This window comes from Drosophila hydei, unplaced genomic scaffold (genome assembly GCF_003285905.1).
Source record: "Drosophila hydei strain 15085-1641.00,03,60 unplaced genomic scaffold, DhydRS2 tig00000245-arrow-arrow-pilon, whole genome shotgun sequence".
In the NCBI taxonomy this organism is placed as follows: domain Eukaryota; kingdom Metazoa; phylum Arthropoda; class Insecta; order Diptera; family Drosophilidae; genus Drosophila; species Drosophila hydei.
This window is the reverse complement of record NW_022045694.1, coordinates 24,242-43,858: the sequence shown is the minus strand read 5'-3', so window position 1 is coordinate 43,858 and position 19,617 is coordinate 24,242. Positions and strand designations below refer to the sequence as shown.

The 19,617-nt window shown below is 42.8% G+C and overlaps 5 protein-coding genes across 6 annotated transcripts; 2 read left to right on the top strand and 3 right to left on the bottom strand.

Annotated features, from left to right (window-relative positions):
* The first annotated feature begins 1,657 nt into the window (after positions 1-1,657).
* On the top strand, positions 1,658-14,078 carry LOC115482996 (breast cancer anti-estrogen resistance protein 1-like). Its single transcript, XM_030223652.1, is given in 4 exon segments — positions 1,658-1,796; positions 4,336-4,611; positions 11,980-13,101; positions 13,103-14,078. Coding segments are annotated over 4 exon segments (2,241 nt in total). The 5' UTR covers positions 1,658-1,691; the 3' UTR covers positions 13,841-14,078.
* Positions 14,079-14,905: 827 nt separating this feature from the next.
* On the top strand, positions 14,906-16,331 carry LOC111596886. Its single transcript, XM_023311336.2, has 2 exons — positions 14,906-15,889; positions 15,961-16,331. Exons 1-2 carry the CDS (start codon positions 15,165-15,167, stop codon positions 16,136-16,138), a joined length of 903 nt encoding a protein of 300 aa, XP_023167104.1. The 5' UTR covers positions 14,906-15,164; the 3' UTR covers positions 16,139-16,331.
* Positions 16,332-16,384: 53 nt separating this feature from the next.
* LOC115482997 (formylglycine-generating enzyme-like) lies at positions 16,385-17,553 on the bottom strand. The gene is made up of 2 exons (XM_030223653.1): positions 16,975-17,553; positions 16,385-16,925 (listed from the first exon to the last, which is right to left on the bottom strand). The coding sequence occupies exons 1-2, from the start codon at positions 17,516-17,518 to the stop codon at positions 16,444-16,446; spliced, it is 1,026 nt and encodes a 341-aa protein (XP_030079513.1). The 5' UTR covers positions 17,519-17,553; the 3' UTR covers positions 16,385-16,443.
* Positions 17,554-17,761: 208 nt separating this feature from the next.
* Positions 17,762-18,387, bottom strand: LOC111596899 (dual specificity protein phosphatase 19). Its single transcript, XM_023311349.2, has one exon. It carries the CDS (start codon positions 18,380-18,382, stop codon positions 17,777-17,779), a length of 606 nt encoding a protein of 201 aa, XP_023167117.1. The 5' UTR covers positions 18,383-18,387; the 3' UTR covers positions 17,762-17,776.
* On the bottom strand, positions 18,375-19,602 carry LOC111596897 (tRNA pseudouridine synthase-like 1). 2 transcript variants are annotated; one of them, XM_023311347.2, is made up of 4 exons: positions 19,464-19,602; positions 19,279-19,407; positions 18,893-19,222; positions 18,375-18,840 (listed from the first exon to the last, which is right to left on the bottom strand). In XM_023311347.2, exons 1-4 carry the CDS (start codon positions 19,535-19,537, stop codon positions 18,384-18,386), a joined length of 990 nt encoding a protein of 329 aa, XP_023167115.2. In that variant the 5' UTR covers positions 19,538-19,602; the 3' UTR covers positions 18,375-18,383. The 2 variants fall into 2 exon arrangements, 1 of the variants encoding a protein (XP_023167115.2); XR_002751273.2 differs by lacking the exon at positions 18,375-18,840 and having other exon boundaries at positions 19,142-19,217; positions 19,464-19,578.
* Between the last annotated feature and the right edge of the window lie 15 nt (positions 19,603-19,617).

Below are 19,617 nucleotides of genomic sequence, written 5' to 3'. Positions count from 1 at the left end.
CCGCACTCACACCAAAACCCGAGTTGAAAGTTCAACGGCGATTCATCGCGCGATATTGTAATCGCTGTCGTTTTGTATACGTTCCTCTGTGTGTCTGTATGTGTGTATATGTGTGTTTCTATGCGATATCCGCAGCTCATATTAAATGAGCCAGGAGCCGAGTATGAAGAGGGCCGAGGGTAAATGAAGCGAATGAGGGGGACACAACAAGAGACGATATAAGAGAGCGAGAGAGCGGGGGGCAACAAGTTGTACTAGTGCAGTTAACGGCAACGGCTTGTCGGCTTGGGTTTGAGCTCTGGAAATGTTCGCTTTGGATTTTTGTTCGATGCGGTGGCGAAATTAAAAGCAGCACGCTTAACCCGCGACCGACACACACACACACATGCATACTTAGATAGATATCTGTGTTCATTCATTGAAGAAACCTTTGGCCAAACACACACAAAGGTACAATGCACAGTCGTGCGCATTGCTTTAGAGACGCTTTTTATAGAAATTAATAAAGGCAAGGCTTAAGTGCGTTTGGCTGGAATGTAACTGTTTAACAATGGAACAAACGTTTAACCGTTATTAAGAGTGTCTCTGGCAACAGCAGAGAGTGCAGTAATGGGCGCACTACACTGAGCGAAAAGAGCAGGCAATTAAGTTTGAATTTCATTTAAAAGCTCAAAACTATTTACTGGTAATGCGAAAATGATATATTAATAAGTTCTAAGATCTTATATATGGACAATTTGGTTAGAAAATATAATAATAAGAGATATAATTGCAAACTAAAGTATAAACTCAATAAAGGACTCCCTCTTTCATAAGATATGTTATTAAAAATGTCAAATTTTTCTCTCAGTGTAGCAATGCAATCATACCTCTGCATACCTCTAACATTCACATATAATTTCTCCAAGTGTAGCTATGCAATCATTAGAACAAATTTCCGTTCATATCTAATAACATATATTAATCATAATCATAGCCGATCTCTGGCCATATCTCAAGTGTTAAGAAACTGAATTACTCAAATAGGCCGCAAGCATTTTTAGCAAATTTCAAAAGGCGTGTGTTTCTGCATTGATTGCCCGAGCTGTTGGCCGTGTGTGCTCTGACCTGAAATACCAGGTAAACTAATGAAGCGCATGGCCTGAGCTAAAACAGAGGAACAACAACAACAAGAACTCGCTTTGTTTCAGTTTTGCCCGAAAAATTCGTTTTGCAGTTTGTGCAATTTTTTTGTTTTTCTTGTTTTTTTTTTAATTTATGTTTTGGAACAGAAACAGCAAAAATAAGAGAAATAAGAGCTAAAATATGTTACCTGTAGAAACCGCAGACGAGTTCTTATGAATGATGTTTTGGTTTAGTTTGGATTTTTGTTGGAGGCAAAAGTCAATGTCGGGGTCGGTCAGCGACTGGTCCAAGTTTCACGTCTTTGAAATTCCATTGAAATTGGGCCTGATTCTTGTTCTGCTGCCGCCTCTGCTGCGGCCTCTTCTCGCTCTTGTTGCGGCTTCTTAGAAGTCTTGCCTTGCATGCAGTTCATTGTGATCATTATATAGTAGGTATACAAATTTCTTTATTCTGATAAGGCCTACAGCAATCGAGAAACGGATTTTAATTGTTACCTTTTTCTGTTCTTTTGCCTGATTTATTTGCAGAAACTTTATGCCAAGGCCATTTATGATAATGTTGCGGATATGTACGACGAGCTGTCCTTCAAGAAAGGCGACATCCTTACAGTCATCGAGCAGGACACCGAAGGCATCGAGGGCTGGTGGCTATGCTCGCTGCGCAACAGACAGGTGAGTTGGGCTGGAAAGAGAATGAAAGAAATGCTTTTTAGATCAGGTTCCATATTTTTACGCTGCATTGGGTAAATCGTTCGTATGAAAGTTTTCTCAGTGTGGATCAAAGTTTTGAATTTTGAGATTCCAAGCAGCAAGCAAAACTCTTCGTCTTTTCTCGCTGTGTAGTTTACTTCAAATCTTTCAGCTTTAGCTCGAGATTCCTCGTTTACTTTTAATCCAAAATTTCCTTAGCTCAAAGCAACTTTATTTGAATTCCAAACAGCAAGTAAACTTATTTGTTTTTTCTCCCAGTGCAGCTTCAAAGCCTTCAGCGCTACCTCGAGATTTCTCGTTTTCCTTCCCTCCAAGTGCAGCTTCATTAATGTCTAGAGGGCAACGCCTTTTGCGAGTTGTCTTAGCCAAGGTATTCACTTGAGTTTTTTGTCTTCGCTTCAGCTTCTTTGGCCCTGCTAATTGCCAAAAAGGCAGCCATGCCACGCCCCTTTGTGCTGTGCATTCATAATTAAACAATCGGCCCGAGCCAGCATTCATTTGGCATAGCATTTTGGTAATAAAATTTGCATTTATAATTTAATTTGGAAAATGTTTCAACAGAACATGGAGAGTTCCATCATTTCTCCGCCCACAAACATGATCAGCCTCATCAGCATCATTTCCGGGGGCACGTGGCAGACACCCGCCTCGCTGCATGCGGGATATAAATTTACAGTTTTGCCACTTTAATAATGTCCACATTAATCCCCATAGCGATTGCCACACTGTACAACATAATTTGGACATGCTGCAGGCCCACCAGTTGGGGGAGGGCAGAGTAAATGGGTCGACGTTGTTAGTTTGATTGTATACAAAGTGGAACGAAATGTTAACTTTGGAATAATTGAGCTAAATGCGGAACTCGTTCTGAATATGAAATAAGTTTTCAGACTGAAATTTAATGCACTTTTTATATGATTTATTCAAGCATTGACAATAATTATTATAATTAATTTCAGAGAGAGAAACTCTCCATTTGCTGTCCGTCAAGCTCTGTTTTTCTAATTTGCTTAACTCTATTTGAGGTACCTCAACAGCTAAACTCTTTAGTCTCTAATCTATAGGAATGTGTGATAGTTGTACTTGAGTTTTATTCCATTTCTCTAAACTCATTCAAGACTTTCATTCCAGGCTGGCTTTGAGCACCTTTTGATGACAAATTTGCCTTGTTATAGTATCTACACTATATAGCTTAGAGACCACTACGACATCCTAGATATCCTCTACTTATCTGTCATGCTCCCATATCTATCCCATATCATAATCCCATATCTCTCTCTCTCTCTCTAATGAACTGCGCTGCTCCGGCAACTGCTTCGACTCTCCACTCTGTGCCCCATTATAAAGCTCACATAATATCTGATCTCTTTATGTTCACATGCTCAGTGTGTGTGGGGGCAACCTTGAAGTCTTGCGCTTTGATTAGACCAAACACCAACTAATCAACAGCTACAACTAACACAACAACAACAGCAAATAGAAACACTCCCATTGGCCAAATTAAAAACTGATTAAAGCCTGAAAACATTTTTGCACGTCGCTTGGAAAATTGCAGCGAACGAAAAGTTATTTTATTGCTGTTGTTGTTGTTGTTGTCGTTAATTAACAACTCAATTGGGCTGTGGCTGAGCACAACAACACTCATGAATACACTCATGAATGCACTCAAGCTGCTGTCGACTGGTGTCAAAACACGTATCAAAATGGAAATCAAAGGCGCCAAGCACAGGCAAAAGATACAAAGATACATGGCTGCAGTTACATAGATACATAGATACATAGATACAGCTATATAGGCGCTCGATGTCGGCCAATTGCCGTTAATTAAAAAGTAGCCGCACTTTTTAATGGAAACAATTAACCCAAAAACACAGCCAATTGAGCTCGAACAGCAACAAAAGCGTTTTTTATGCATAAATTTTAAAAATAAATAAAAAAAATGAAAATATTTTGAAAATTTATTTTTTTAACACTAGAAAAAAATTGTTTTGGCGCAAGTTTTTGCTGTCTGCAGCTAAAATTTAATTGAAATAAGTTGCAAACACATGTTGACAAGATCTGGGAACACTATATATATATATATATATATTGTATATATTATATATATATATATATATATATATTGTATATATCTGTCAAGAGTCTCTCACAGATGTCGAGCCAAATTGACAAAAAGAATTGCGTGAAAAAGAGTTGCGAGCTGAGTTTTAATGCCGCTTGACAGGCAATTAAAAAATAATTGCAATTTATTATAGATATATGATATTTATATATATATCAGTTATATATGGTATATATCTATATTTTATTTATTTGTCCAGAATGCACTCAGCATTTGAGTTAATTAAAAGGCAATCGAAATCAATTGGGTACAATGAGTGGCAGCCATGAATTTCATTTGATAGCCAAGTGCAGTGCAGCAGCTTGGAGTGTGCACGACTAGCAGATACCCTTCTCATTGGCAACGTATTTTCAATTGTTTTATTTCTGCCTTTTGCAGGGTCTGTGCCCCGGCAACCGTTTGCGCATCTTGAACTCTTACGACTCGGGCTGCTTTTCGCCCTCGCCGGCCAGTTCGCCGATTCCATCGCTGGCGGCCAGCACAGCGACCTTAAACAGTTCCATCTGCTCGGCGGAGATCTATGAGAATGGCTCGATGCTGAATGCCAGTGCAGCAGCCGCGGACACGCAATCCACAGGCTCCAACACCAACTCAACCTCATCGAGTGGCCAGGGCCGAGGAGGACGCAGATCATGGCACGTCTCCCCAAATAAGGTAGGTTTCCTCCACATATATATACTCTATTGAAGCTTGTCAGTAAGTCATAATATACTTGGTCTCTGATGTCATGAGCTATATATATTCTTAGCCAGTCGAGTTGATAAACCCACATTCAGCTGAAATCGGAACCATAAGCAAGTTACAGCTTGAGTTGGAATTAAATCTGACTCTAGACTTTAACAATATATATAGTTGCCATACCTAAATAGCTCTCTTGATATATGACAAAGTTTTTCTCATATACTCGCTCGTGAAACGAAGAGAGTATATTGACTTACTGCAATGTCTGCCTTACGAAAGACTTGAGAGGTTGCGAACATTGAGTCGTTGGTACTTATAGGAGTTATCTAGTATAAGAGTAATGCTATCTGATGTAATACCAAATATACTGGAAACTTAAGATATATACTCGTGCAGAGCAGCCTCGTGTCAGCGCCAAAAGTTTCCCTCTTGAGATTTGACAACAATTATTTAAATGTTTTGCAAACTCAAAAGTGAATTATTTAGTCTTAGTTATTTTCTTTAAAATATCCTTAGCACTTACTTCATATAAGCAAAGTTGGCTAAGAAAATTCTTTAAAAATTGTTACTTTTTCTGACTAAACTCGGAATGAACCGAACTTTTCTAGACTGAGAAGTTTCTTTGAGCAATGATCAGTTAAGAACTAGATCTTCTTGATCTCTGGACTTGCTGGAGCCATCAATCAGTCATATCTCTGTGAGGGTATTCAGCCTCTTTTATATATCTCGCAGCTTTATTGTTTTCTTTTTGAATTGTTGTAATTTTTTAATTTAACGCTTCGTCTGCGCTGCCTTGACGCAAGTCCGCGAGAGGCGCCCCTTGAGGCGGCTCCTAATTGATTTGATTTCATTTCGTTTTCGTTTTTGTTTTCGTTTTTAATTTAAATTTTTGCATTTTGCAACGTCTGGCTTATTTATTTTTGGCTACTGAACATTTTGTTGCTGTTGCTGTTGTTGTTGTTGTTGTTTGTGTGTGAATTATGATATCCGTCTGGAAAGTGAAAGAAAGTAATTTCTCGGACTACGCCGGTTTTCCATCACTGCGGCCGGCCATCGTTCACTCTCTGCACGTCAATTGCGTGTCGTAATTGTGCAATTAATAGGACCCAACTGCCGAGGAGGAGCAGGAGGCGGCGTCGAACTGGACAAGGCTGATGCACTGCATCGACAGCATCTCAGCCAGCTGGACTGCGTGTGTGCCTGTCCAACGGGTTTCCGCTCTTTGAGTTTTCTTTTTCAATTCGTCTCGTAATTTGCCAATTTGTCAGCTGGACATGCGTTTTATTTGCATTGCAGTTGCCTTGCTTCCTTCAGCCTCTTCTGTATCTAGTCTCCCTCTCTACCTCTCTCTCTATGATTTGACCAAATCGATGGCCATAATTAAAGGAAACGAATAATTTGCACTTGGCCAGACAGCTGGGTATTAGTTGAAGAGCGGGCCAGCTAATAAATGGCAGCTATAAGCAAATATAAAGCAATAACTGAGACAAAATTGCTTTTAAACTGAAAGTTTAGTCTGAATCTAGGCGAATTTGTAATACCCTAAAACTGAAATTTCTATGTGAATTATGAATCTTAAGCTGAAATAAGTGGCAATTTAAGTTGCCTTCGCTTCATCATACCAAACTGTGGAGCACTCTAAGTAAGACTTGGCTTAAAGCTGAGTTGGCATTGACTTCGCAGATTTTAAGTGAGTTTGATTATCAACTGAGGCATTAGCTGAGAATCTTTGTACCTTCAGAGTTAAAATCTATGTGCCTAGATTCACATCTGGAACTGATTCTCTGAGATATATTTTGGCTTGCATGCGACCCATAACATAACGGTTCACAATTTGTTTAAGCTGTCCAGATATAAGCTACGTTTTATCATAAGCCCATCTCGGCTTTCCAGTTGAATGCTAACTCTTAGCCATGCCAATATGCAAGACTCCTATCCAGGGCATTGGCTCTTAGCTTTCATAGCTCAGTGCCTCAGTGCAACAAACCCATCTCACATCTCTGACAACTATTTGACCCACTCAACGGACAATTACCCAGCCATGGCAATTGTTTCGTTCAGGCCTTTCAATTTCATTTAGCAATCCGTGGCGCAGCACTCGCCACTCGCCCCTCGCCACTCCCCACGCCCACACTCTGCCCCTGGATTGCATAACATTGCATTCATAATTGTCCATTATCATTAGCACCACATGCAACGAATTCGTTCAGCTTTGAACTTGCCATCTGCATTTTCGATATATACACATATATAGCTGTGTATATCTATCTGTGGGTTGGCTCTGTCTGGTTGGACTTTCGCTTTTCTTCGCACTTGGCGCAGCAAATCAAATAAAATAAAGTCCAAATTACAGAGTCGTAAACATTTCCTCGCATTATCGGCAGCTATCAATCTTGCATGCGCTCTCTCGCTCTCTCTCTCTCCCTCCTCGCTCTCCCACTCTCTCTCATTCACTCTGCAGGCAAGTGAAACCATAAATTCAAATTCAAATAAACGCTGCGCCAGAGGAGTAAGCCGTCCGCCCCCTCGCGCTGCTATCTACTTCAACTTGCACCGCCTTTTGATTTCTTGTCTGTCCGAGCTGCAACTGCAAATTGCAACCGATTCGTTGCCACCGGCTGTGGCAGATTGCGTTTGCCTGGGTGAAACCTTTCCTATGTAGAGACGAGACCTCGACATTTCCACACACCACTGGCCATAAAGCTAGGCGCGTCGGGGGACAGCTGGCCAGCTGGCCAGAAGAAGTGCCTCTCAAGTGGTAGCTGTAAAAAAGAAACGAAAAACAACTGAGAAAGCTCTAGTCGGGAGTGTGCGACTAGAAGATACCCTGAACACGAATTAATGGCAACGTGCAAGTCTCTGGGGAGAGGTATGGATACCTCCGAAATATGCTTCCAGCTTTGATGGTACGCCAACTAGCTGGACTCAGCTCGTCGTTCTGATCCCTCTCGCACAGCCAATATACCCTGGCAGCGCACTCGCGATGGGTACAGGGCATATAAAAACCAAATTAAATGCCGCTTTTGTTGATTTGACGTGTCTGCAGTTGGGTTTTATTGATTCGGCCACAAGAAAAATCACACGCTAAAAAACGAACTTCGAATCGAAAAAAAAACCACTTGAAAGCGTCAAAAAGTTTACGCACTGCAGTTGAGAATTGTCAGAGAGGCAAGTGGAGTGCCAGAGCAGCTACACTTAAGGTGGCCAACAAAAGGCTTGACTAGGCCAACAGGTGTAAACGAATCGAGCCAAATACACTAATCTGAAGTGCCGTCGACTCGAGTCACTGTGTGCATGAGCCACATCAAGTGCATATCAGCTGCATTCCCAAAAAAAAACAAAACAAAACAAAAAACAAAAACTAACTTAATTGAGAACGGAAATGTCTTTGAACATTGTTGCGCAAACTGTTGGGCAGCAGCCACAAGCCATAAGCTGCAAGCTGCAAGCTGCAAGCTGCAAGCTGCAAGTGTCTGCCTGCCACACAAACCCAAATCCCACACAGTCCACAACGAATCCAAATTCAGGCAGACTCAGATAAGCTGTCCAAATGTTCCATAAACGAATCTTGAATACCCTTGACAAGCCAATTAAGAGAAGAGAGAAGAGAGAACAGAGAAGGTGGAGGAAACAAGAGAGAAGATAGAATAAAGAAGTTAGATGATATAAGAGAAAGAATAGTAGATGGAAGATAGATGATAGTGGATAGAAGATCGAGTAGATTAAAGATAATAGATTGAAGATTGAAGATTGAAGAATGAAGATTGAAGATTGAAGATGGAATATTAAAGTTTGAAAATTGAATACAGAATATAGAACATATATGAAACAAGAGACAAGATAGAAGATGAAAGTCGAGGATAGAAGACAGAGTGCAGAGATAGCAGATTGATGATTGAATATAGAAGATAGCAAATAGCAAACAGCAAATTGAAGATGGAAGATAAAAGATTGAAGGTCCTTTGACAGTCTCTACAAACAATGCTAAGTAGTGCATATTGGGCTTTTGCTACACTCGCTAACTAAATGCATAAATACTTAAGTGTTTATTGTTGGCCTGGCCAAATCAGAGACAAAGTTGTAGTTGGCTGGCTGGCGCGCGCGCTCTCTCTCTCTCTCCCCACCGTTAGGCTGGCTCCAAAAACTGTGTGACAATTTCAAGTTCCTTGAGCCCACATAAGTCTGAGCAGGCAGCCAAGCAGCCAGGCGGTCACGCACTGGCCATAAAACTGCGTCCAGCTCTGTGAGTGCAACGAGCCATCAAGATTTATGGCAATGTGGTCGAGTCTCTGGCTCTGGCTCTGGCGCTGGCTCTGGCTCGGTCTGTGGCTCTAACTCCAAAAAGAGTTTTCGAGTTTTGTGTGAGGAAAACATGTCATTTTTATTTCAATGACCAAAAATGGCAACAAAATGCCAGCCAGAAGCAAATGCGGCAACAATAACTCTTTATTGTTGTTGTTGTTGTTTTGTAGCATCTTTGGTTCTGTCGAGATTTGTGCATGACCAAAGTCAGAGCAGAAAGCAGAGGTTTGGCCATATGAGAAGACGTTGTCGAAGAATGCGGATTCTCTATGGCTTTTGCTTATATTGTGAAATCGCTTACGATATCAACAATATATATATCTTTATATATATGACAAGGTCACAAGTGCCAATCTCTGGCATTAACGGGACACGACCTAATGAGCTCGCTCGCTGATCTGCACACTTCAATATAAATAGCCATTAATTAAGCGAGGCGAGGCAAGGCAAGGCAAGGCCCACTTGAAAGACTTGCGTCCAAGTGGCTCAACATGACGCCACAAAATGAAGAAATTTCCAAAAGAGGAGAGAGCAGTGCGCCGCAGCCTGCGGGCATCTCTGAAGCAGGCCCCACTGCTCCGCCCTGCAGCTCAAGATTTGGCTTAACAACAATTTGCTTTTGGAATTGAGTTTTGTACGTGAGAAAATGTTGAAATTTTGTTTGTCAAAGAGCTGGCCCTGCCCAGGTGTGTGCAGGTGTGAGCGGCAGCATTGAAATGCATCAAATGAGCTGCAGAGATACAAATCTTTAGCAGCTACCGTACAGAATTTCAACAGGGCCATCAATAAAAACCAAAACCATAGAACGAATGTTGTGACAGCTACAAAAGATTTCAGATTTTCCGAATAAAAAAAACACTATCAAAACATACTACAAGAACGACAAGAATTGAAAGAAATCTCGCCGCGATCGTGCTCTGAATTTTAACTTTCAACTATCAAAATCCCATTAAAAAACAAGTAGAAGTGCTCTAGTCGGGAGTGCCCGACTAGGAGATACCCGCACCCTGTGATGACCTGGCATTTCAAGCATTCAAATCAGCTCAAGATATGAATATTTGCCAAGGCACATACGTGTTTGGTAACTTTGGGAAGGAAGAGTGATCGAGCTACACAAAATCTGGATATTCATCCTAGGAATTTTCCCGGGAGTTGATAACAAATGATAAACTCTTAATGCCTATGGCAGTTGGGATTATACATATTCATATTCATAAAGAAGACGCAGCTGTTCGCCCTTATCATCCCCATCAATTTTATGTTATATGGGCTTGGCCACGCCTCCTCCCTGCTACATAATATTTCACAAGCCCAATATACCCCGAATTCGCATTTTCATTTGGTTCAGGGTATAAAAACAATGGCCGAAAGCAAAGCAGCAAATTGCCAATTTTAGATTAAATTGCAGCGCCCCCTGGCGGTCATCTAGGTCGTTCCAAAAAGTGCCCCAAATGTGTCATAAACATATAGATTTCTAGATCCATCAACGTAGAACAAAAGTAGGCTAAAACGAACAACAAAACGGTAAACGGGAAAAGTCAGCATGAAAATTGCGTTGCAAAAACAGCACGAAAAGTAACGTGAAAATTGGGCTCCTTTAAGTCAGGCCGCGCCTCCCTGCTGTTTTGTGTGCCATTTCAGAACTAGTTCAGGCCAAACCCAACGAAATAGAAAGAATAGTTCTTTTGTTAGCTTCGACTAACGGCTGACTGAACTGGGTCCGGTTGCAGTCCTCAGAGTTCAAAGACAGCCAGCGCTGATTTCGCTGATAAGAGCTCATTGTGTGTGTGCGTGGCAGCTGCAATAAGGATCGCCTCTCACACGTATATCCTTTGGCGAATTGTTGACTCGTGTTACGCGTCAACTGACACTTCACGCACAAAGGCTCGGGGCAAGGTTAACCAACTGCCGGCTGAAGTGGACCTCAGGTAGCCTAGGGGTTCGCTTGTTAACGGTTTACCTAATTCCCAATCGATTCAATGCGCTGCCTCCGCTGCTTAACCGTGGGCGTGGCGCGGCGTGATGCGTGTCTCATTATGCAGGGTAGCTGCAATTGATGAATTCGGCATATGCTGTAATAAATTATTGCATCAATCGAACATATGGACGGAGGACACAAACCCCTGTCCTAAAGAGTCCACATAGCTTATAGTATATAGTATATACCCTCTATTTACTCTCGGGTTCATTTCGTTTTACCTTGACAGTGAATGGCATTGAACTGCAACGTCAGCGGCAGCAGCAGCTGGGATATATTTGAACCCTGTATTTGCTTATGCGTTTCTCTGCGCCTGCGCGTAATTATTTCCCTGTATTTTTACTCAGTTGCATTTTCACATGCGAATTCGTTTCACAGTCGTCTTCTGGCCATTGAGCAGTGAAGTTTTCTTAGTTTTCCGCTTATTGTCTATTAATTGGCATTAATTGTTAACAAAATGTGATAATTGTCTTTGGACTTCCAGCAGCAGCAGCAGTGCAGGACAGGACAGGTCAGGACAGCACAGGTGTGCCATCTCAAGTAAACTAATACGAACTTTTCATTCATAAAAGGGCACTGAAAAGCAGTTTACAATAATATTGTGAAAATCGATAAGTCAGTCGTACTCGTAGTCGTAGTAATGGGCGTGGATGGGGCGCGTGTGGGCAAGGCAGTCGTCTGGGGCATGTTTGACTCAGGCACAGTCATGGCCACAATCATAGGTACACCTTTATTTTGCTAAAATTTTATTGAATTTGTATATAAACTTTAAGAGGCTGTGAGGTTTCTATATAAAAATATAAATATTGTGTTTTTTTTTTTCAAGATAAAAAACCGCAAAAGTGATTAAATTGTATTTTAGAAATTATTTTAAGCCCCTATAAAGAGTTTATATATATTTATAAGGAAATGAAATATAAATATTAAGAATTGGAATTGGAATGAATCAAACGCCCCTCTTTTATATGGGTACCAAGCCTAAGCCAAATCATAAGCCAATCCCAGTTGAAACTCTATTTAAATCCACTCTAATCCATGCTCTTCTCTGCGCCTTTGTCCAGGTCATAACGCCACAGCGGCACGGGGATGAGTACATCTACAACTATTCGCCTGGTACAGTGTGTTTGGGAGCGTCGCGTTCACCGAATCCGAATCCGAGTCCACAGCAGATATACAGCAATCAGAGCATCTACCAGAATCTGGGCACGATGATGGGCAACGGCTCGATTGGCAATGGAAGTGAATTCGAGACCTATGATATACCCAAGCCAGCGACGCCTGTGCAATTCAATTACGATGGCGGTCGGGGAGTGGGCGTGCGCACGCCTACGACGGGCTCAGCTCTGGGCGCACGCTTCGATTCGTTGAAGAGTGTCGAGGAGGAGTCCTACGATGTGCCACGCCCTCTGCTCCCATTACAGCTACAGCAGCAGCAACAGCAGCTGCAAAATACATTAACGCCCAGCAGTTCGGCTTCCTCTTTGCTTACCAGCGACAGCTTGTCATTGAGCTTCTCCAGCTCGAATCGCAGCTCGCTGGCAAATATGCCCGACTACGATATACCGCGTCGTCATCCTCTGCCCGTGCGGCCACATCAACGCCCGCTCGCTTCCGCCAACCAAGCCAACTCTTTGCCGCCGCTGCAGGAGCAGGCGAGCAATGCCAACAATGCCAGCAATGCCAGCAATGCCAGCAATGGCAGCCATGTGAGCACAGTGAAAGAGTTGCCTCTGGAGCTGAACTCAGCGCTGGAAACGCTGGCCAAACTGCAATCGCAGACAACGATGGCCATCTCACGTCTGCTCGGCTTTGTGGTGCCGCATTGGCGCACGCCCGCCCAGCTGGAGAAGCACGCTATGGAACTGAAGCTGGCTGCACTGCGTCTGCGCACAGCTCTGCACGATTTGGCCGAGTTTTGTGAGGGCGCATTGGGTAATGCCCAGAGTTCTGAGGATCGCAATTTGGCTTTGAAGCTGAGACCCTTGGTGCGTGCGCTACGCGATGCCAACAAGTTGATACAGGACTCCTCGGACGCGCTGGACGAACAGGGTGGCTGGTCAGTGGAGCAGCTGGCGTGTAGCGATGATAAGCATGGCTGCCGGCCGCCAGATAGTCTGGATCAGTTGATTGCCTGCGCCCAGACGCTCACCGAGGATGTGCGCTCCACCACCAGCTTCATCCAGGGGCAATGCCTCGCTGCTGTTCAAGCGACAGTTGCCCGCGGATCAGCAGCTCCACAGTCAGAATGGTGGGGAGAGCAGCATTGCCGGCGGCCGTGGCAGTGCCGCTTGGCTCGAGGATTATGACTATGTGGCCTTCGAGTCCAAGGATGCGGCGGCCAAGAAGAATCAAGCACTGAGAGATGTCATACCCGCTGGCATGAAAACTCAGTTCGATTGCGCTCTAAAGATAGCCGAGTCTACGGCCATGGGCAACACGCCAACGGTGCCGACCACGCCCACAGCTAGTGTGCCCCAGCCCAATAGGTCACCCGAGCTGACGGACAAGGATAAGAAGGTGGTGCGCTATTATGCTCAACAAATTTCCACGCACATGGGCAACCTTCTACGTGCCATCGACTCCTTTTTGGAGACCGTCGAGAAGAATCAACCGCCGAAGTATTTCATCGCCTATGGCAAATTTGTGGTGGTCAGCGCCCACAATCTGGTGACCATTGGAGACAATGTGCACCGTAACATCTCCAAGGAGGCGTTGAGAGAGAAAATTCTCCACTGCACCAATGCTTTGTCGGACGCATTGAAGACCTGCGTGCTGAAGTCGAAGAAGGCCGCGGCGCATTTCCCGAGTGGCAGTGCGGTTCAGGAAATGGTCGATTCGGTGGTGCACATCAATAATTTGGCACGTGAACTGAAAACCGTCATGCTGCAGGCCGTCAAACTGTCGGCGAGCGATGGATCCTAAAGAGGCGAGCCAGGCGACTAGGCGACTAGGCTTACAAAGTCTTCCAGGCTGCCAGCTGGCAAATGTTCCTTACGGCTTATCTGAATTGGCATATCCCAGCACGCATCGATACTCGATATATGATTTGCATTGTGATATTTTCAGAAAATGCACAGAGCTACCCATAGATCGTTGCCACGATCTCCCCATACATACAAATATATATATTATAGATGTATATATATATATACATCTGCATGCATACATATGTATATATAATTCGATCAATACATATTAAACTACGATTACGATTACGATTACGACTTAAGTTATATTTATTGTTAGTTATTATAGGACAGCATATAGGTTTTGTTTTTAGTTTAAGTCTCTGTAAATATCGATTCTAACTGTAGATTTTGTGTTTTTTGTACATTTCTATTTCAAGTGTTGTATCAGTGAAGCATTTCAACAGATAAATTTTGTGTACGTATATCGTAGGAATGGCTTTAACGCAATTAAGTAACTATAATCAATGATAAATGGCATACATGCATAAATACGTACATATATATATATACATAGTCAAAATCTGTAAGATTTGCAATAAACATAATCGTTTGTGCAAGGCAATAGTCAGCAATATACAAGAACAATTACGCATTAGCCATACCAACTATTGTATTTAATATAAAGACTATAAAGTAATAATAATAAAAGTATACTATATATTAGCTCACTCGTCTTTATTAATTGAGAAACCACTTTGCTGCCTCATTCAAACTTAAACTTGACGGAAACGAGCCGTGCGATTGGTATTGATAACAATCGATAGTAAGAATGCACAAATGTCGATAATAAAGGCGCGTATGCTTCAACTAATTTGTTGACATTTTGCAAAGAGGAATGAATCCAAATAAATGGAAACCAAGCACTAATAAAACTGTAAAAATATAATATATTATAAATGAACTAAAAGAAATTTAAATATTATTTCAATTTTGAAATATTCTATTTTGCGCCAAGCAATTGGTGCTTCTTTCACTGTGCCATATAAGTGCAAATATCGATAGTTCAAACTGTGTGTACTTCACCGATATTTCATTGCTGACTAAGATACTGCTGGGAAATTCAGATAAAGATAAATAATATATAATTTGGAAGCTACATCACTACAAAGTCACAATTTAAGCTTGACTAACAAATACAAATCACAAACCAAAACGGCTTCTTCTTTCTCTTTTGTCATTCATTGAGTGCGCAATAAGCTCTGACAACTGGAACGCGCTTATTTTAACCATTTATTGCTGCTATATATCGCTATTATTCTCTTTGGTGCTGGATCATAATGCAGTGCATCTGTTGCAAATGTGGACTGCCCGATACTCAAAGCCCGACTTCAACAATTTGCTTGGCCGGCTCCGGTTCTCGTGATTATCACTGTTTTTGTTGTGCACAACCGCCGGTTATGAAATGCATACATTGCAATATGTGGCGTGAACTGCAGCCAACAGAGGAGCATGGTCCCTGCATTGGCGGCTCGCTGCATGTGTTTGTGTACACGGAGCCCTGGCCACCGTTTCCAAATAGTACGCCATTGTTGCCGCTGCGTGCCATGACCATTGTTGAGGACGCTCAAACAACAAGTGAAGCGCCCTCGCAATCGAAACCAAGGCCTAATGATTTGCAGCAAGAATCGTATGAGCACATGGAAGAGAGCAACAACAGTTATTCGGATAATGTGACTATTAGTCTTATTGATGACGATGAACCCGTGCAGCAGGAAATGGAAGAGTCATTCGATGTGGATATCAAGCCAAAAATTAAGCCACAGTGGGTAACCATATCAGATATACAACATTGGTCACATTGCTATCGCTGCGGCATGGTACGCATTAAGAAAAATGGTTGGCTACGACATGCCCAGACGTGCGCACAAGATTCCAAGTACAGTACCAGAAAGTTCTTCATACATCTGCATTCCAAGGCCTGGTGCGGCACCCTAGTACGCGATGTCTTTTGGGAGAAGCACAGCAATCCTGACACCGGCAGTTGCGAAATTTGCCGAATAAGGTAGGCATAAACTCGTAGTTATTTACGTACATTACGCATATATATTGAATGGACTTTGTTTATCTTTATAGCCGGCGAAATAACGTCCCTTTGCCATATCAGCCAATTCCACCGCCACGCAAGAACGAGGCCGTTTTAGAGAAGAGACGACGCTCCCGAATGATTATTAGTCGCAAGAAGCGTAGACAAACGCCTTCCTATGATAAGTTTATGAATAATTCGGCGGACAACAATCCAACGTTCCATTAAAGCAGTGGATAATAAATATTGAACTTCCCGAATTTGTACATATACAGAATACTTGGAGCAACTGCTGCCAAATGTGCATTATACAATCATATACTTATAATTAATTTCATTGTCATTGACTAATATTTAAGAAATATGCCATATATATCATCAATCAATGGATGGACCAGCTTAAAGAGCGACAATATATTCTTGTGAATTAAGTTACTATTTTAACCGAATAAAATATATTATATTTTTCGCAAGACTTGTCAAGTTACTTATAGGAGTTATTGAGGAATGTGTTTATAATTGAGATTCGCGCCTTACGCGTTCTTGGCGCAACGAAATCCCAAATTTCCAGCCGAACTATCCTCGGTGTTTTGGGAGCGTGCAGCGCATCGGTAGCGGTAGCAATAGGACTTATGACACAGGTATGAGCCGCCCTTCTTCACCCGATTGGGACTTTGACCGGTGTCACCGGCCTGCCACAAATCCGAGGTCCATTCCCAGACATTGCCCACAATGTTATAGAGATCGTAATTGTTTTGACGGAATCGATCAACAGGACAAGTGAATTGATATCCATCCTCCTGGGTATTGCCATCAGGAAATTCGCCTTGCCATATGTTCAGCCAGTGCTTGTCCTTGGGCATTAGTTTGTTGCCCCAGGGAAACAGCTTCCGCTGCTTGCCGCCACGACAGGCAACCTCCCACTCCGCTTCGCTGGGCAAGCGCTTGCCTGCCCAATCGCAATAAGCAACTGCATCGCGCCAGCTAACATGCACAACCGGATGTTGTTCCAGACCTAGAAAGCAAATCAATCAAATAGTGTTTCCTTCCCATGAAAACCCTACCATCTAAATTGCTGTCTATGCCATTGGGATGACGCCAGTTAACTCCGCTGACCTTGTACCACCAGACCGCATTGGCTACACGGTAATCTTCCAGCTCTGCTTGCTGCTCTGGCCTTAGCAATGTCTTGAATATAAAGCTATCGCCAAATCGTTCTGCTTCGGTTGTATAGTTTGTGGCTTCGACGAATTCAGCAAAATTTGCATTAGACACTTCGTATTTGTCCAAAAAGAAATCGTTTAGCTTAACCAGACGCTCTGGTGATTCCTGATCAGCTTTAAAATGGGGCTCATTTGTGCCTACATGGTGACTTCCACCTGGTATCAAAGACATTCCCTCCATTTCCTCCTCAGTTTCCTCGGGGTAGTAATCTCGATAGTGTTTGTTTTTATTGCGCGCCTGTTGCTGGCACACCTGTTGAGCCGGCTCTTCGACAACTGTTTCGGCAACAGTAGCATCTCTCTCCAACTTGTTGCAGCCGCAGTCGGCGTTGGCTTGGTGGCTAAAAATTGCTAACAATACAAGTGCAGCTTTTAATTTACCCATTCTTTTTGTTTTTATAGCCGCTGTTGTCCAGCTGAGACAGGGCTGCAATAAAATAAATATTTAGTCGATAAGTGCTCGATAACTTTTTTTGCCAATTTGAGTTTACGCGAGTTTAAAGTCAAATTCAAATTAAGTGCATCTCAACTGTATCTTAAGGGAGTCGTCCAATTAGCTCCTAATCCATTATAGGTTTAAACCGCAAATAAACACTTTATTAATAACACAAAGATTTTTATACTGGCTATTGTTAGTTGATATTTATGCTTTATGAAATTTCTTCAGCTGCTGTATAAATCCGGCGTTTGGCTGTATACAAGGACGCCACGATTTGACCAGATTGTAGGCATCCTCAAAATGCATGTCACGCTGCTTCATAAGATAACCAATGACCACTGATGCAGAGCGTGATACACCTGCATTGCAATGGACAAGGACACAACCCTTCGCTGCCTGCGCCTCTTCTATAAACTCAATGGCGACGGGTAACACGTATTGCAGGATATTTGTCTCGGGCACATCGAGGCAGGGCAAATACTTGCACTTAACACTAGGCGGTAACTCGACATTGGGAGTTTCAATACCTACGCTTAGGATGTGCGTTAACTTATACTTCAAAACGTTCTCTGAGCTGACGGCGTCCTGAGAGCCTAAGTAGAGGAATTCACTTAAGATGCACGCAGGAACTGCATCAGGCTTTGAATCGACGATGAAGCCATATTGGCGGGCTTCCAGCTGTTCCGGAAGATTTTCGCCGGTGGAGGATCTGCGCCGTTCAATATAACGGGTGCCGGTGGCTGTAGTTACAATCGTGGTAGTGGGCCTTAGGTTGGCCAAACGCTTTTGCAGCTCATAGAGTAGAATCATCTTAAGCACTAGTTTCCTCTGGAAGCTCGAAGGCCGTATCTCTGTAGTGAACACGGCACAGGTAAAGACCACACGCAGGTGCAATTTGTATGCGATGATCCCAGCTGTGCTTGCATGGAATTGTTAGCATTTGGTAAATGCAGCGTTCGTCGATGCGACTCTCTGCCAACGCCAACAACGTGCCCACAATGCGTCGCACTTGTTTGTATAGAAATGACTTGGCCTTGATCTCTATGTCCCAATAGTCGTAGTTTTCTGTTGCCAACGTTGCGTTTTGGCCCAGTGCAAGGCTTCGGCCAGGACGTATATTGATTTCATCAATTTTGCGCACTGTGAACATGGGATGATCTCGACTGGGACTCTTCTGTCGACTGACGCTCATAAAGGTGCGATAGTCATGGACTCCAATGAACAAGCGAGAAGCCGCAATTACACGTTCAATATCAAAATTGTTATTTCTGGAAAGAGTGGGAGCTCAACGAGACTTCACTTGAATAAGCAATGACTTACTGCAGAAAGTAACATCTGTCCCACTCCTCAACGGGCAAAAACGCTTCGTAGGCTTTGTTCCTTAAGCTGCTGCTCTTCGCATCTGGAAGCAGAGTTGTTTTTTGCTTGGATACCGCTATTCGATACAAATAGGTGCGTCCAATAGCGTGATAGCGACAATGGAAGGTGTCTGCCACCCGCTGAGTGCTCAACACCCGTATGGGCAGGCCCTGTTTGTCCAGGGTGCGATTGAGCACGCCCGTCAATATAGTTGTATCGTAACATTTGCCATCATTGCGTTCCAAATCGACGTGGACAGTCGAGTGCAGGGCATGTACGCCAGCATCTGTGCTGAAAATAGATTTTTTACAAATCCCTATGGAATATAATTCAATTTATATGCCTACCGACTGGAGAGAACGGTTTGGATTTCGTTTATGGGACGAAAAACGCGCAATGCCAATTCCAAGCAACCTTGAACTGAATTTGTGTCCAGGCGCGATTCCTCCAACTTGTTTATAGTCTTTTGAATACCACTGTATGTTTATTTGAGTATTATATACATTTTGTTTCATCTTTACAAAGTTCTTACCGAAATCTCGTGCCAATGTACGAAATGTTGAGTAAATACCTATGCATTGTAACAATCGAAAAGGCGGAAAACATATGCTTTGCTATCGATTAATCGTTTCATGGCTGATTCAGCTGCTATCATAGTGTGTGATAGTGTGATAGACACAGGTTGA

Bases quoted from the DNA above. Each gene is read 5' to 3' on its own strand.
- LOC111596886 (XM_023311336.2), top strand. From the start codon at position 15,165: ATGCAGTGCATCTGTTGCAAATGTGGACTGCCCGATACTCAAAGCCCG. The intron at 15,890-15,960 runs GTAGGCATAAAC...TTATCTTTATAG, and splicing joins TGCGAAATTTGCCGAATAAG to CCGGCGAAATAACGTCCCTT.
- LOC111596899 (XM_023311349.2), bottom strand. From the start codon at position 18,382: ATGATTCTACTCTATGAGCTGCAAAAGCGTTTGGCCAACCTAAGGCCC.
- LOC111596897 (XM_023311347.2), bottom strand. From the start codon at position 19,537: ATGTTTTCCGCCTTTTCGATTGTTACAATGCATAGGTATTTACTCAAC. The intron at 19,223-19,278 runs GTAGGCATATAA...ATCTATTTTCAG, and splicing joins CAAACCGTTCTCTCCAGTCG to CACAGATGCTGGCGTACATG. The intron at 18,841-18,892 runs GTAAGTCATTGC...CACTCTTTCCAG, and splicing joins GACAGATGTTACTTTCTGCA to AAATAACAATTTTGATATTG.
- LOC115482997 (XM_030223653.1), bottom strand. From the start codon at position 17,518: ATGGGTAAATTAAAAGCTGCACTTGTATTGTTAGCAATTTTTAGCCAC. The intron at 16,926-16,974 runs GTAGGGTTTTCA...TTTGCTTTCTAG, and splicing joins CATAGACAGCAATTTAGATG to GTCTGGAACAACATCCGGTT.